At 38.8% G+C, this 17191-nt stretch overlaps 1 protein-coding gene and 1 pseudogene across 2 annotated transcripts; one reads left to right on the forward strand and one right to left on the reverse strand.

Moving 5' to 3' along the window:
- Positions 1–5126: 5126 nt before the first annotated feature.
- Positions 5127–6406, reverse strand: LOC149397865 (uncharacterized; annotated as a pseudogene).
- Positions 6407–9053: 2647 nt separating this feature from the next.
- LOC149397866 (Tetratricopeptide repeat (TPR)-like superfamily protein) lies at positions 9054–15852 on the forward strand. 2 transcript variants are annotated; one of them, XM_089615189.1, is made up of 6 exons: positions 9054–9585; positions 10162–10248; positions 11534–11713; positions 11838–11924; positions 12008–12079; positions 13530–15852. In XM_089615189.1, exons 1-6 carry the CDS (start codon positions 9370–9372, stop codon positions 15447–15449), a joined length of 2562 nt encoding a protein of 853 aa, XP_089471315.1. In that variant the 5' UTR covers positions 9054–9369; the 3' UTR covers positions 15450–15852. The 2 variants fall into 2 exon arrangements, with proteins under 2 accessions (XP_089471315.1, XP_089471313.1); XM_089615187.1 differs by having other exon boundaries at positions 9055–9585; positions 11531–11713.
- Positions 15853–17191: the final 1339 nt, after the last annotated feature.

A 17191-nucleotide genomic window follows, 5' to 3' on the forward strand; every position in this document is an offset into this window, starting at 1 on the left:
AATAACTCTAACAACTTATTTAAATCTTCCGGAGGAGATAATATCAAATGCCTACAGACTAGGAATGACACGTAAATACTTCAACACTCCCCCTCAAGCTAAACTATATACGTTAAGAAGGTTTAGCTTGCGACTCAAGTCTCTGAACAATGGAGGTGGGAGAGCCTTTGTTAAGATGTCAGCTATCTGCCCTCTTGAAGGAACATGGTATAACTTGATGTCCTCGTTGTCAATCTTCTCGCTGATGAAGTGCTTGTCTATCTCGATGTACTTAGTGCGATCGTGATGCACAAGGTTCTTCACAATACTGATGGCTGCTTCATTATCACAGTAGAGCTGGATCTGCTATTCACATGGAATCTTTAGGCTGTTAAGCAATCTTCTGAGCCAAATGCCTTCACAAATTCCTTGAGCAAGGGATCGGTATTCTGCTTCGGCACTGCTACGTGAGACGACTGACTGCTTTTGGCTCTTCCATGTCACCAAATTTCCATAGACAAACGTGCAGTACCCTGATGTAGATCTCATGTCAGTCTGGGAACCTCCATAATCAGCATCAGTGAACACTTCAATTCGTCTACTTGAGTTCTTCTGGAAGAATAGGCATGTTCCTGGAGCTCCCTTGAGATACCTTAGGATCCTGAACACTGCTTCCATGTGTGACTCATTTGGGTTGCTCATGAAACGACTAACCAAGCTGACAGCAAAGCCAATATCTGGTCTTGTATTAGCTAAGTAAATCAGCTTGCCTACCAACCTTTGATATCTTCCTTTGTCCACTGCTTCTTCTGAGTCAGCTGTATCTAGCTTGAGTTTAAGCTCCATAGGTGTGTCTGCTGGTTTGCATCATAGCATTCCTGTTTCCTTGAGCAGGTCAAGAGTATACTTCCTTTGTGACATGCAGATACCCTTACGAGACCTGAGCACCTCCATTCCCAGAAAATACTTCAGTTGTCCCAAGTCTTTGACTTCAAATTATGTGGCTAGCATTTGTTTCAATCTAGCAATCTCTTCTTCATGGTCACCTGTAATTACAATGTCATCAACATAGCCACTGAGCACTGTAATTCTTCCATCAGATCCATGCTTTGAGAAGAGAGTGTGATCAGCTTCACTCTGAGAGTAGCCAGCTTGCTTTAGAACCAAAGAAAATCTATTAAACCAAGCTCTTGGACTTTGCTTGAGGCCATATAGACTTTTCTTTAGTTTGCAGACTTTCCCTAGAGAGTGTTGATCTTCAAATCCAGGAGGAATGTCCATGTAGACTTCTTCTGACAATTCTCCATTAAGAAATGCATTCTTAATATCTAACTGGTGTAAGGGCCAGTCAAGGTTAGCTGCAAGGGTAAGTAATACTCTGATAGTGTTTTGCTTAGCCACAGGAGCAAAAGTTTCTTGGTAGTCAATACCATAAGTTTGAGTAAAACCTCTTGCAACTAACCTGGCCTTGAACCTCTCAACTGATCCATCAGCCTTGTGCTTCACTGTGAATAGCGATCGACACCCAACAGTCCTTTTTCCAGGAGGCAGTGTTGTGATCTCCCAGGTGTCATTCTTCTCCAATGCCCTGATCTCCTCATAAGTTGCTTTCTTCCATTCTGGATTTGACAAGGCTTCCTGAACTGTTGAGGGCACCTGATATTGATCAATCTTTGTGACATAAGCTCTGCAACTGGCTGATAGATTACCATAGTAGATGAAGTCCTCCATCTGATAAGGAGTGATGCTTCTAGCAGTCTTTCTCAGTGCAATTGGTAGATCATCAGCAAATATTTCATTATCAGTCTGAGAAGAAGGTTTATCAGTAATACCTTGACCATGGTTGCCAGGAGACATTGGACTTGGTGATGATGATTGGCAGCTTTGAGTCACATCTGGTATGGGACTGGACGGAGAGATGGGGTCTGATATGTGAGTCTGGTTTTGAATAGGCTGAATGATGGTAGTGGTGATGATAGGCTGACCTTTATCCTGAGATTCTACCAGATTATCCCCCTGAATTGAGGTGTAGAAAGGACTATTTTCAAGGAATGTGATATCCATGGTATGGAAATATTTTCTCAATGATGGTGAATAGCATTTGTATCCCTTTTTTTATGGAGAGTAACCTATGAAAACACACTTCAAGGATGTAGGATCTAACTTATTTTGGTCATAAAGGTGAATGTAAGCTGAACAACCAAACAGTTTAGGAGGTATGGTGGACATGAGTTTTGAGTTTGGAAAGCTTTCTATTAATTTCTGACATGGAGTTGAGAAGTTTAGGACTCTTGAGGGCATTCTATTTATTAGGTAAGCAGCTGTGAATACTGTTGGGAATATTGCCCACTTGAAGATAATGAATAAATGATTACTAAATTCGATAATAAGATTACTTTATTAGCATTATATGATTAGTGGGTTGAGTTCTAAACAATTAGAATCAATAACAACTATCTTCCATAGCCTCCGTATCTAACTGAGTCACGTGCTGGGCACCTGAGTTCGGGCGGTGTACTAAAACATGGTCGATGACTGATATACGCCTGGAAAGCTATATCTAAAGTCATATATATGGAACACATGGGTGAAGGCTGATCACTATGTGGGAGCATTCTACACTTGTGGTAAGTGTACGACCTGGACAGGTCTTGGTGTATATGTGTCGTTTAAGGACCATTACGACACACTAACCGAGGTCACTATGATGGTCACAGTGAGACTTGATCTAAATCCTGAAGTGATCATGGACACTGGGTTATGTTACTAGGCTCTTTGACTCATTCGCTAAAAGGCTATTCATGCTAATCACAGCTTATGTCTTGGGAGTTTTCTCAGAGCATAATTCGAGTGGGAAGTGATTTACAGATACGGAATCCAGCCTTCCTGAAAGAAGGTTAATGTTCACTCACCTAAGGGTTGATTCCAGAACCGATAGATTGCTAGCACTTTCGAAGTAAGTAACGTTCGAAAGAATCTTTCGCTGGGGAAGCAACAATGCTTAGGGCTGATATGTATCAAGAGAAGTATAACGGAAAAATTGACTTCTCTTGACACGGGTTGAACCTGGAGGATCTTGATCACGAACTGACTATATCAGTGGACACTCGTCACGATGAGTAAATATAATTCTAGTATAAAGGAGAGTTCAGTCTTGGCTTACAAGGTGGAGTATTTGATCAAGATTAGACGAATCGATGGACAAAAGAGAAATGACTATTTCGTCTTTTTCATCGGATTTGTTAAGCTCCTATTACTAGGTCCATAGTCCCCGATTCGGCTCTGATAAAGGCGGATAAGAACTTTCGTATAATAATGTCTATCATTATTAATCTCACTACTGTAATTGTGATTGACAACATTAATTCTGGAAAACGGGTATTCGCAGAATTAAATAAATATTTATGGTAGGATTGTTTATTTATTGTTTGATCAAGTAAATAAACAATTATTAATTATTTGTTTATTGTTGGACCAAGTAAATAAATGATTAATTGGGTTTTAAGCAATTGGGCCTTGCACACATGAAAAATTCGAATTTGGTTATTTGGCACTAGGGTTTGCGCAAATCTCCTTGGCCGTGTGCCATCAAGTTCGAAATTTCAATATTGGTATTTACCAATATTTTCTCTTTAGTTGTTTAAATAAAGGAGAGAGAAAAATATAAGATATTGTCATATATTTTCTCCTTATTTAAAGGAAAGTATTTAGGAGAATATTTAGGAGAATAATATATTCTCCTTTATTATCTCACTAAATAAATTATTCTCTATTTAAATAAAAGAATAATATCCCATAGATATTGATCTGATGGATGAGAGAAAAAGTAGGATTCACTTGTTGAGACCCAAGCGCCTAGATTAAATCCTCTAGTGTGAACACAATAAAAGGAAATAAAATATTCTTGAAGATTCCATGAATATCTCCTTTTACTACTATAAATAGGGGTTCATGAGAAGGCAAAAATAAGCAATTATTTTAAGAAATTTTTGGTCAAAATTTCGTGCATTCTAGCCTCCCCTTGGCCTTGCACTTCTGCCTCTCTTCCCCTCGGAAATTCGTTTCCATTCTTAGTAAAATAAGAGAGAGATCTCGAAACACCTAGTTTCGTGATCTAGTGAGATAAAGACTGTGCCCACTCATCTTTCTTATTCGCCTCGGAGATTACGTTTCGGAAGACTAAGGTGTCATCCTCGAGTCCTTCATCAAGACGACTCAAGACGAAGATTGTGAAAGCTTTCAGTTCGTAAGCCAAAAACTGTAAGTATTCGTTTTTCGCTCTATATCGGTTGCTTGACTTATATGCTCTCGTGAATTAAATTAATTAAACATAACTAGATCTTGTTAATTATAACCATAATTTAATTAGCTATGATCAGCGTAATTAATTATTTTTCCGCATTAATATGGTTATATGGTGGAATCATCTCAAACGAGTCGCATCGGAGCGATCGTTCGTGTCAGATGCGAGCTCGATCCACCAACAAGTACTGCCTCTCCCCAGTATTGTTTAGGCATATTAGTAGTAAACATGAGTGATCTAGCTACTTCTAATAAGTGCATATTTTTCCTTTCTGAAATTCCATTTTGCTGGAGTGTTTTGACACAGGAACTTGTATGCACAATGCCATGGGACAAGAAATACTCATTCAGTATGGAGTTAAAGAATTCTGTACCATTATCTGAGTGAAAAATCTGAATTTTGGTATTGAATTGAGTGAGAATCATTTTGTGGAATTGTTGGATTAGAGATATGATGCTTCTGACTTGTTTTTCATCAAATAACCCATGTGAGCCTAGTATGATCATCAATAAGCAGTAAGAACCATTTTGCACCAGAAATGTTGGAAAACTTTGAAGGCCCCCATATATCACTATGAATCATTGAGAATGGTTTTGAAGGTTTGTATGAGTTTGGTAGGTATGACTTTCTAGTATGCTTAGAGAGATGACAAATATCACATTTCAAAGATTTCAAATTCTTATTGCTGAATAATGAAGGAAAGAGTTTTGAATGATACAAGAAATTTGGATGACCAAGTTGATAATGTAGCAACATGATTTCTTCATTTGTTGATTTCTTATTTGACACCAAAGCAGAACTAGAACATGGAGGATTTTTGAGGAGGTATAACCCAGCTTTGACATCAGCACTGCCAATTATCTTCCCCGAGGCCTTGTCCTGAAAAACACAAGAGTCATCTGTGAAGTGAGTGGTACATTTCAGATCTTTATTCAACTTGTGCACAGACAGTAAATTGCAGTTCAACTTTGGTACATAAAACACTGAGTTGAGCCTCAAAGAAGATGAGATTTTTACTGTTCCAATGCCCTTCACATATGAGACTGAGCCGTCTGCTATGATTACTGATATTGAGCTGTCACTCTCATGATATGAGGTAAATAATTCACGGTTACCAGTCATATGATCAGTAGCTCCATCCATGAGGAGGAATCATCAGATTTGGAGTGAAAAACCAGTGAAATATTACCTTTTGCTACCACGAGTGCATTTCCAGTTGAACTTTGAGTATTCAGCTTTGATTGACTGATCAAAGACTGAAGAAGTTCTAGCTGATCTTTGCTGAAGAGTGGAGAGGAGACCAGATTGCCCTTGTGTTCTTGATCTGATGAGGATTTCCGAGGTTTCCAATCTGCAGGCTTTCCATGGATCTGCCAACATGTATCTTTGTAGTGCCCTGGCTTGTGACAATGATCGCAGTATGGTCTCTTGCTGGTTCTTCTGTCGGTGTAGACTTTGGCAGCTTGACTTTGACCTTCACTTGAGACTGATAAGGCAGAGACATCAAGATTGACAGCAGTTGATGAGGCATCTCCCATCATGAATTTTCTTCTACTCTCTTCATGTCTGATGACTGAAAATGCTTCTCTGATTGATGGTAGAGGTTTGGTGCTGAGGACTCTTCCCCTTGCATCATCCAGATCTTTGTTGAGACCTGATAAGAATTTAAAAACTCTTTTTGTCTCTACAATAGACCTGAACAACTTTCCATCCTCAGGACACTTCCAATTGTGAGTATCAATGAGATCTATTTTCTGCCAATGTTTGGTGATGGAAGTGAAGAATTGGGTAACAGACATATCACATTGCTTTAGTTCATAAAGAACACTCTCAGTTTCAAACACTTCTGATGTATTCTCGGAGCTAGAGAAGGTGATCTTGGCTGCTTCCCAAATCTCGGCTGCTGTGGAGTATAGCAAAAAATTCTCACCAAATGTCAGGGGTCATTGAATTAATTAGCCATGACATCACCATGTTGTTGTTGGCTTTCCAGGTCTTGAATGCTGGATCATCTTCCTTCGGGGTAGCAGTGATATTGAGGAACTCATCTTTGCTCTTTCCACAGATGAACATAAGGACTGATTGTGACCATTGAAGATAATTCTGGCCATTCAGTTTATGGTTGGTGATTTGAGTAGAGAAATGATCAGAGTTTATGGTGGGTGATGGTTGCGGAATTGTGGTGATTTCTGTGAAGGAAGAAGTGAGGCCTTGCATGTTTTTACCGTATTTGGTCATGCTCTGATACCATGAACGTAATTGAGATCAGAGAAGGAAGAATTGATCTAATCTTTTATTCATTCTCAGCGAGAGTTTTTATACATCATGATGATAACAAACCATTCCTAAATACAGGGAAAGAGATAAATACTAACAATAACTCTAACAACTTATTTAAATCTTCCGGAGGAGATAATATCAAATGCCTAAAGACTAGGAATGACACGTAAATACTTCAACATTTATCTTTAGGTATGTGGCGAGTTGCTTCTGACTCCCGAAGGCTTTGATCGACGGCATCCATATGTGGCAAAATTTAGGTGGGGTAATGGAGGAGAGGAGAGGAAAATACATTGGAGCAAGTGGGAAGAGATTGTGAAGCACAAAATGGACGGAGGCTTGAGATTTTGTGATCTTGGTAGATTCAAACCAAGCTTTCCTTGTTAAGAATGCTTGACGTCTAATTCGAAGACTGGCCAGCCTCATTAGTAGAGTCCTGCGGTCATCTAGCTCCTTTTTTTGGAGTAGCTTGATGTGGGGAAAAACATTGAGAGGGGCTTTAGATGGAGGATTGAGGACGGGGAAAGTATGTCGGCGATTGGCAATAAAAGGATTCCGCGTCCCACGAGGAGGAGGACGCGACGACCATCATTAGGGAATGGTGAGTAGATTGGGAGCCATTGATGTGCTCCGTTGGCATTATTCTAAAGACGGAGAGTACTCAGTACAGAGCTATTATAGAGTGGCTTTGACCTCCTCTCCCATGGCGAGTTCTTCCACGACCTCCGAAAACGCTGATTGGTGGACTAAACTTTGGCGTCTCAATCTCCCGTCCAAGACCAGGCTTTTCGTGTGCCGGGTATGTAAGGATTCCGACCCAAAATATCATTGCGAGATGCAAAATCACGGAGGAAATAAGCTGCTCGGTGTGCTCAAGCGGTGTTGAATCGGTCCTACACGCCTTTGGGAATGCCCGTGGGCCTGAAAGGTGTGGAAGATTGATGGTTTCGACAGCGTAGTAAAAATCCGCGAGGCGAGGATGCTATGAGTCTTTTCCTCAAAGTCAAGGACTCCCTTAAGGTACGTAATCTAGAATTGTATGTGGCTTTCGTGTGAGGATCATGGAATCACAGGACTAACGTCGTCTCTGGGAGAAGCATGTGGTCTCTGACCGAATTGGTGGAATGGACCAACGGGTTTGTTGAAGAGTATCGCATCGTCGCTCTGAGCTTGGGTGCCTCCACTGATCGGTCTTTGGGCCGTCTCGGTTGATGCGGCCATTAATTTAATGACACAAATACCTTTTATGGAGTGAGGTGTATCATTAGAGATTATAGATGGGTTGTTTTAGCCGCGAAAGGCGCGTCTAAAAACATGAGCCTCTTAGCCCCTCTTGAGGAGGCAAAAGCTATGACCCACGACATGTCTCTTGCGATAAAATCGTTGACTTTAAATATCATCATATTTAAATATTATTAGAATCAATTCGTTATTTGAATCATTATAGTAAGCATGTCAAATTGTGTTTGGATCTCTTATTCTATGAGATTAGCTATTTTCTTTTATTAAACAACTCATAATAAATTACATTTATTTGAGGCGGTTATCTTTTAATTTGAATGACAAATTGTCTTTTTATTCAATGTGAAATCAATCCGTCTATGTATAGGGATGGCAACGGGTACGGATAAGACCGGGTACACCTATTCCGTTACCCGTACCCGTTATAATTTTTTACCCGTTACCCGGACCCGTTTACCCGGATTTTGAGACGGGCCGGGTAACGGGGATACTCGCCGGGTAAACGGGTTAAAAATGTTGGACCCGTTACCCGTTTATCCGGTTTAAAAAAAGGGTAGCGGGTCGGGTAGACCCGCTTACCCGTTTATAAAATAAAAATCCATCAACAATATAAAGTTTACAAACAATATATCATATTTAGGTAAATATATGATTTATTATATTTTTAAAAACAATGTTTAAAATATATCATCTAATTAGGTAAACATATGATTTATTATATTTTTAAATATTTAAAAGTTAACGGGTCGGGTCCCGGGTAACCTGGTACGGGATGACTATTCCGTTACCCGTACCCGGACCCGTTAAAACCTTAACGGGTATTACCCGTTTATCCGTTTACCCAAAAAGAACGGGTATTACCCGACCCGAATAAATCGGGTAACGGGTCGGAACGCGGGTAACGGATCAAATTGCCATCCCTATCTATGTAGGGTTCGATTACATATTTTAACTCAATTTAGTTAATCACTCTTCAATTGTTCATTATGGTAAGTATTACTGATTTATTTTCGCAGAAAAACGCAAATTTCACTAAAATCAAGAGTAAATCGAGAATACATTTATCAAAATTAACAATGATTTTAAATGTGATAATTGCCTATAAATTAGTCTTCACATAAAATTTGCATTGCATACGTAAATTAAAGTAAAGGAAAACCAATGTAAATGAAATTCGTAAAATACCCCCCCAAAACCCAAATGTAGTAGCCTTTACGAATATTTATTATATTTCTTTATTTATTTATCTATTTCACTTTCTCACTCTCTCTCTTCTTCTCTGCAAATCGGACACATCTCAATCTCATCTTAACGAAAAAAACTCAACCAAACCATCACTAACCCTTTTCCTAGGGTTTTCAATTTCCCTCCTTACCCTCTCACTCTCTCTCTTAGGGTTACCATTGATGCAAAGTCTCGCTTCAACACTAGTCTTTTATTTTTCTCTGCCTCCGATTCGGCCTTTCGATTCTGTTTCTCTCAGCGGTGAAATCGCATTTTTGGTTTAGGTTTGTTTTTCCATTTTTTTTTGAATTTTTTAGAGCTTCGATTGGTTCGATCCGGTTATGGAAGCGCGAGATTCGTCAACGTCTCCGTCGCCGTCTCCTGCTCCGGCGGCGATGGCTCGCGACGCCGGTTTCTCGCCGGCGGAGGACGATGCCGTATTCTCCGTCGCCGCGGCGCTTGCCAAGGACGCCGCTCTGCACTTTCAGGCCGCGAAGTTCGCCGACTGCGCCGATGTGTTGTGTCAGCTCTTACTCAAGAAGCCCGGCGATCCGAAGGTAAAATTACCCGTTCGTTTACTGAGTTTCTTCGTTAAATCGGTGAATTTTTCTCGCATGTGAGTGAGTGATTGAATGTGAATATTTTGTTCGAGTTGATTTCGTTTGCTCAAAGAGAGTGTTATGATTTCTGGATTGGATAAATAGATATTAGAAATGAGTTGGTGAAATCTATTTCCTAGTCAGTCTTACCTTATGCGAGCGTGTTGTGTTTAGTTTATTGATTAAAATGTCTGTGCACTTTAGGTTCTTCCGAAGAAGAAGTGGTCACTTAGGTTGAGTTTCCCCTTTTAATCTGTTAGGTTGAAAGCAATTTAGATCCTAGCTAATGATTGTAATAAAAAAATGTGAGCAATCCTATAGTCCTTAAACTATCCACATACGAAGGAGTGTTTTGAATTTGGAGGCTTTACTAGATTGCAAGTTAAGGTAACTGGTGTCTGTCTTGTACTGGCATTTATTTTTGGGCCATAGATTTTGCTCAGATAGTTCAAAGTAGCCATAAATTTCTTTGTAAGTTTGTGCTAATATAGCCATTTTGTTTTCTTTTTTGGCCGTTGTGGTTACAATTATCAGATTTTGCACAACATTGCAATAGCCGAGTACTTCCGGGATGGCTGTTCAGACCCGAAAAAGTTGCTTGACGCACTTAATAATGTAAAGGTGCACATAGCCTTCCCCTTTTCTCCCATTTGTGCTTTTTATACAAGTCAAATTGCGAAGCAGTGATGTTTTTCTTATTGCATTTACAAATGGCATGTGAATATCTGGCCAAGTCCAAATAGTTGAAATAAACCAAATGTTTTTCCTGTATTAAGGACTTAATTGTTATTATTATTATTATTATTATTATTTTTTTTTTTTCTGTTTGGTAGCTTATTATATCTTTTGCATAAGAAAGTTGAGAGTTCCACGTTTCCATTTTTTGAATAATTTATGCCCTGTTCGTTGTTTAGTGAACCTCGATGGAAGTCATGTATAACCAGATAATAAAGCAATTTAGTTAATCTTGATGTAATTCATGGCATAACAATGCCTTTTGTGCTCCTAAGCCCCAAACCATTTTATATTTACATTGAGGTCGGTTACGAGAGTTGAACACTTATGATAACTTGATAATTTTGTGTTTATCAGCGTCTCGCTTTCTTTAGTTGAGGGGTATATCTAACTTTGTTGTGTAGTGTTATAGGTGCCCCTTCTAAATGTGAAGTAGATGATAGGTTGGTTGTATTGTTACAGTCCGCCACCTGACTTTAATGATGAATCAGATTTTTAGAATTCCAACTTTGTTGGTTGTATCTAACTTTGTCGTGCAGTGTTATAGGTGCCCCTTCTAAATGTGAAGTAGATGATAGGTTGGTTGTATTGTTACAGTCCGCCACCTGACTTTAATTATGGATCAGATTTTTAGAATTCCAAATTGAAATTAGAACAAAACTTGTTGGACTATGCATAAATGAACCAGAAATATGAAGAGCTCTTGACATGTAACTTATCTACTTGCGTGTTTATATTTTTCCGCTGTTTGTAATTCACATTTATGTAGAGTTACAGTGCATAATTTGATTTGCACTCCACCCCTGTAACCTGTCGGAGCCTATTTCTGTTATTATAGTCAATTTTATAGCCTTGCCCTAGATATAGTCAATAACGCTAATATGTCATTATGATTTATACCCCTACATTTTCAATACCATCTTGGACCAGTCTCACTTAGCCTTGCCAACATAATTTCAATTTATAATGTCTTTCATGCGTTACGTTGCATGTTTCAAGGTTTTCTACTTATAATTTTAGTTTCATCCTTCGTGTAAATTTTTATTTTGCCAAAATCAATAGAAAAGTTATTTGTTTTAAAAAAAAGTATTATTATGTGTGTGTGTGTTTTGTTTTTTATTTTTTTATTTTTTTTTATTTTTATGTCTGTGTTTACTTTTTCTAATAGAAGCGGAGTGAAGAGCTTGCACAAGCTTCTCTAGAGCAATTGGAGACTGGTGTCGTTGTTGGGAATAAAGGAGTCTCAGTGTCTAAAGGATCTAGTACACTGACACATCAGCTTTCTGATGCGACAAGTTCCAGTATTGTTTACATGGATGAATTCAATATTTGTGTTGCAACTCTGAACATTGTAGGTTTGCCCATTATGTTTTTCAGTGATTAAATTATCTTATATCAAGGGTTCTCCCTTGCTGTTGATTGTCGTATATATTCCCTATGCTGGTCTGATTGACAAGTTTGGGTCTAATTTATAGGCAATTATCTGGTTCCATCTTCACGAATATACGAAGGCATTATCAGTTCTCGAGCCTTTATATCAAAATATTGGACTGATAGACGAGGTAAACAAGTACAGCCGCAATTCATGTTTGTTTAGTAGCAAGTAGTTGTTTAGCTACTGATGTTCCTTTTTCTGTATATTTAGACAACAGCTCTTAATATCTGTCTTCTGTTGCTGGATGTGGCGCTAGCTTGCAATGATGCACCAAAATCTGCTGTAAGTACTAATTTCACATTGTCGTTTGTTAGCATTTTATTCTCAGATGTCTTCAAAGGTGATATCATGTGAAGAATTGCATTTTCATCTTTCGAGGTCCTGGTATAGCAAAACATTGAGCAAGTTAGGAGTTTTTGAAATTAGTTTGACCATCACGGTGGCCTATAGTCTATACTGCAATTTATTTGTGCCCTATTATCATATTTATATTCTTATGAAGGGCTTTTGGTAAATGAGTAGCAATATTTTATTTGTTAGGATCAAGTTGCTTACCACTGCCCCCTACTTAAATGCATGGCGAAATCACCTTTCTCGGGTCTTATGTGTTTCTATTGTCTTAGTTGATACTTCCATTTAAACAATTGTTTACCCTTCAATAAAAGATGAGATGTTATTCGCTACATAAACACAGAAGCTGACCATGAATGATGAATCAGAAGCCTATGATTTTGAGTTTCAATATTACATAGAAATGTCTGAAAAAGTACTGATAATTCGGATTGAGATAAAATAGTAAGTATCCAGTTAGCTGGAAAATGGTATTCATGGTTTATGCATTTCCTTCCTAGCCCCAGTAAAGGTAGTGGATAGCAACAGTTCCAAAAAAAAAAAAAGGAATGTAGAAGTGATAAAACAAATATAGATTCCGACCAATCATTGTTTTAGCTGGTTAAATATTAAGTATTATGGGATAAAGGCATAAAACCTAGTAATTTTTTAGAATCTTTTTGAGAATGGTGTTCAATCTGCGTACTTTATCTTGTTTTTTTACCAGTTGTTTCCAGAGTCCATAACAACTGGAGCCGACATCTATCATACTTGTTTGACTAACCTAAAATGATGTATGAGTAATCGTGTTTATAGCTGAATAGAAGTATTGTTGTGCTTGAAATGGTTTTCTTTCTGCTAGTTTGTCTCTGTATCTGTCATTTTTCTTTTTCTTTAACCTGTACTCATTTTTTCTTCCTCTATAACTCTTGTATTTGAGTAGGCTGTTCTGCATTATATCCTGTATGATATGTAATGTCATCCGATTTTATAACATTAAGTTATTTACTTCTGAACCTTTTGTTCATCTGGAGAATATTTACAAACTGCATGCCTTTATTTATTTATATTTATATTTTTTTTACAGTCACTAGATAGCTAGCATGTGTTTTTATACCAAGGCCAAATTAGAAGCTAATAATAGGGTAATGTAGGAGTTGCTAGGGCCTTCTACCTATATGAAACTGAAAAAAAAGGAAAAAGAATGATGAATAAGTCTATGCCATTGTGCTTAATATTCTGTAGGACTCGGTGGATTGCAATCACTTGAAAGTTTCTTTTTTCTTTCAAAATTCCCGGTTCCTTCCACGCCATTTTTGTTTTTGATCAATTTTTCCGTTTTTTCTGTACTGTTTTCATACACCTGATTGGTTAACACAATTTTTCTTTTCTCGTTGTTTAGGATGTTTTGATGTATCTAGATAAAGCTTTTGGTGTCAGCTGTATGACTCAAGGTGACAATGTAACTGGAGTCCAACAATCTGCCAGTCTTGGTGGGAAATCTTCCTCGCTTCCAAGCAGTTCATTGACCTCAGACGGGCCCGAATTAGTCGCCAATAGTGCATCTGAGAAAGAGAAATCCTTGTCAAGAACTCTGTCGGAGGAAACGCTTGAGTACGAATCCTTTGTTTTAGACATGGATGCGGTTAGGTCAACCGGTCTTTCGGCTTCAAATGACCTTTTCAAGACTTCAATCGACAAGTCTGCTTCTTCAGTCGATCAAAAGCTCAAGTTCCAGCTCTACAAGGTTCGGTTTCTGCTTCTGTCTAGAAACCTAAAACAAGCCAAAAGGGAGGTCAAGCACGCCATGAACATCGCACGTGGGAGAGACTCGTCAATGACTCTTCTCCTCAAGTCCCAGCTCGAGTTCTCTCGTGGCAACTATCGAAAAGCCATCAAACTGCTGATGGCATCGAGTAATCGGACGGACGTGGGAGCTCTGAGTGCGTTCCACAACAACATGGGTTGCATTTACTATCAGCTTGGAAAATACCAGACCTCGTCAATCTTCTTCTCCAAGGCATTGACCATCTGTTCGTCTATTCGGAAGGACAAGCCTCAAAAGCTCTCGACTTTTTCTCAGGACAACTCTCTCCTCATAATATACAACTGTGGAATGCAGTACTTAGCCTGTGGGAAACCTCTTCTCGCTGCTCGGTGTTTTCAAAAGGCGGGTTTGATTCTCTACAACCGGCCTCTTTTGTGGCTCAGAGTCGCCGAGTGCTGTCTCATGGCTTTGGGGAAAGGTCTTCTGAAACACAACCCGGCCTCGCCGGCGGAGAGATCTGGCGTCCGAATCTGTGTCGTCGGGCGAGGAAAATGGAGACACCTAGTCTTGGAAGACGGCATGTTGAGAAATGGAAATAACTCGGATCTCGAGAAGAGTGATTTGTTGTTGGGTAGTGAAAAACAGCCGATACTGTCGCTTATTCTTGCCCGGCAGTGTCTTCACAACGCCCTGTACTTGTTGAACCAGTCCGAGATAAGGCGTGCAAAGTCGGGTCATCCTTCCGCGAATCCCACCTCAGAAGAAAACGAGGCCATTGAAACGGCACCGTCGAAGAACCCTAACCACAAGAGCTCGCAGAACACAGAGTCGGGACAGGCTAACTCGAACGGGGACGCGAAAGAGCAGAAAGGCGGAGCGGCCGTGGAACTCGTCCAGAACTCTCTAGCGCTCTACGAAGACCAATGCAAGAAGGAGAATCTCTCGATCAAGCAAGCCGTTCTCGCTGACCTGGCGTACGTCGATCTCGAGCTCGACGATCCCGTGAAAGCCCTTTCGAGCGCTCGGTCTCTGATCGAGCTCCCGGAATGCTCTAGAATCTACCTCTTCCTCGGCCACGTCTTCGCCGCCGAGGCTCTCTGTTTGCTGAACAGGCAAAAGGAGGCGATCGAGTACTTGTCAGTCTACTTATCCGAAAGCACCGTCGTATTGCCATTCACACAAGAGGACTGGGAAAAGCGCCAAGCCGACAGAGCCGTCGATTACGAAGAGCCCAATCTCGGGCCCGCAAACGCCAAGAATCCCCTGTCATCGTCCCCGCCGGAAGGCGTGGCGTTCCTCAGGCCGGAAGAGGCTCGAGCCGCGGTTTATGTCAACTTTGCGGTCTTGTTTGCGAAGCAAGGCGAGCTCGAAAAAGCTCACCGGTTCGTGTCTCAAGCGCTGGCTCTGAAGCCCGGCGGCGTAGAGGCGATTCTGACAGCGGTTTATGTCGATCTGAAGCTCGGTAAGTCCCACGAGGCTCTCGTCAATTTAAAAAACTGTGGTCGGGTCGCATTTCTCTCCGGTGGTGGAGTGGCGTTAAATAAATCGTCTTGATTGATTGGTTCGGGTCTGGCTTTGTTAATCGTAATCGACCATTGCATTTAGTTTAGAAGATCAGCAATCCTTTACGGGGGAGGATTTGTAACATATATAGTCCAATTCACAAATAAATTCTTTTTCCCTTGTTTTTTTCTTCTTCTTTCTTTTGTTGAAATTTTTCATATGTAGGTTCATTAATAGGTGGTGTGGCTGTTGTTTTGGGTAGTAGAGCTGAGGCCCACCTTTTTTTTTTTTTTTTTGGCTTTTATATTTTGAGGTGTAGTGGGGCTGATTCGGTTGGTTAAAAAAGAAAACAAAATTGAGAATATGTGCTCTTCCTGTATAAGGAAACTGGAGAAATTATTCATCTTGGATTTTAATTCCAAGCCGTTTATGAGATTCTTGTTATTTTTGTTTTTGTTTTTTTTTCCCAGCCATGTTTCTATTCTAGATTTGTCTACCCATATTATTGGCCATGTTTGAAACAATTAATCAAACGCCAAAACTGAAAAGACCCAACGGTGTGGCATTTTCATGATTGTTTTTAGGGATTTAGCAATGTGTCAGAATTTGCAAGGCTAACGTTTGGTTTGACTCGAAATTAATAAATTATACACCTGCTATTTTTTTTAATAATTTTAATTCAACAAATACTAATTTAATTAGGTTAATACCAAGAGGATACATTTCATTATTTGTTTATTTTTTAAATTTTCGTTAATAAGATTTCAGAAAAGAAATAAATACTGAATTCAAATTAAAAATAAAAAGCACTACCGATCCATGAACTACTATTAATCAATAGCATCCCTTCAGTTTAATCGAAATGTTCGATTTATACCATCAGTTTTTAGAAATATCAGAAATATCCTTTCAGTTTAATATAAATGACATATATCTCCTCTAAAAATATGTTATATTTCAAATACCACACTTTTCGTTTATTTTTTTTTACAAAAAAAATTTGAATTCTCCAAAATACCCTTAGTGAAATAATTTTTTATTTTCTATTTTATATATAAAAAAATTGAATTAAAAACTTTCTTTATAAAAAGTTAAGGATTTTTATTTATAAGAGAAGTTTTTTTTTTTTAATAAAATAGTAAATAAATATTTATTCTATTAAGGGTATTTTGGAGAATTCAAATTATTTTTTGTAAAAAAATAAACGAAAAGGGTGATATTTGAAATATAACATATTTTTATGGGAGATATATGTCATTTATATTAAACTGGAATGATATGTCTGATATTTATAAAAACTTGGGGTATATATCGCACATGTTGATTAAACTGAATGGATACTGTTGATATTTTCCCTCAAAACATAGATAAAATGTGTAAAAATCAGCAAGCTACACCTAAAAAACGCCGATCCATTCTCTAACTAGATCCGTGATCAAGGAGTCTTTAAAATCGATACAAGAAAAAGTGGGCCACCACTGAAGGCATTTATTAATATCTTTGAAGATTCCAATAGAAGAATGGGCGTGCTCTAGAAAAAAAAAATTGCTTGTTCCGCACTCCCCATAATACCCATTGCTGCCGCTGGTATTCCCAATCGAGAAGTGGCGACCCATCTCGAGCTCCTCCCATGGGTAGAGAGTACAAAGAACCACAAAGAAAGCAAACGCAACATGTAATATTGAATGTTCTTGGGGGCCTTTGAGTTCTAATTAACTATGAAAAGATTGATGCTTAATTCAAGCGAAGAGATTTAGGTAAAAATCTTGCAATAGAGTTTTCATATTCCAAGT

This window comes from Urtica dioica, chromosome 5 (genome assembly GCF_054948205.1).
Source record: "Urtica dioica subsp. dioica isolate 48M chromosome 5, U.dioica_male_clone48M_v1_H2, whole genome shotgun sequence".
NCBI classification, from domain to species: Eukaryota; Viridiplantae; Streptophyta; class Magnoliopsida; order Rosales; family Urticaceae; genus Urtica; species Urtica dioica.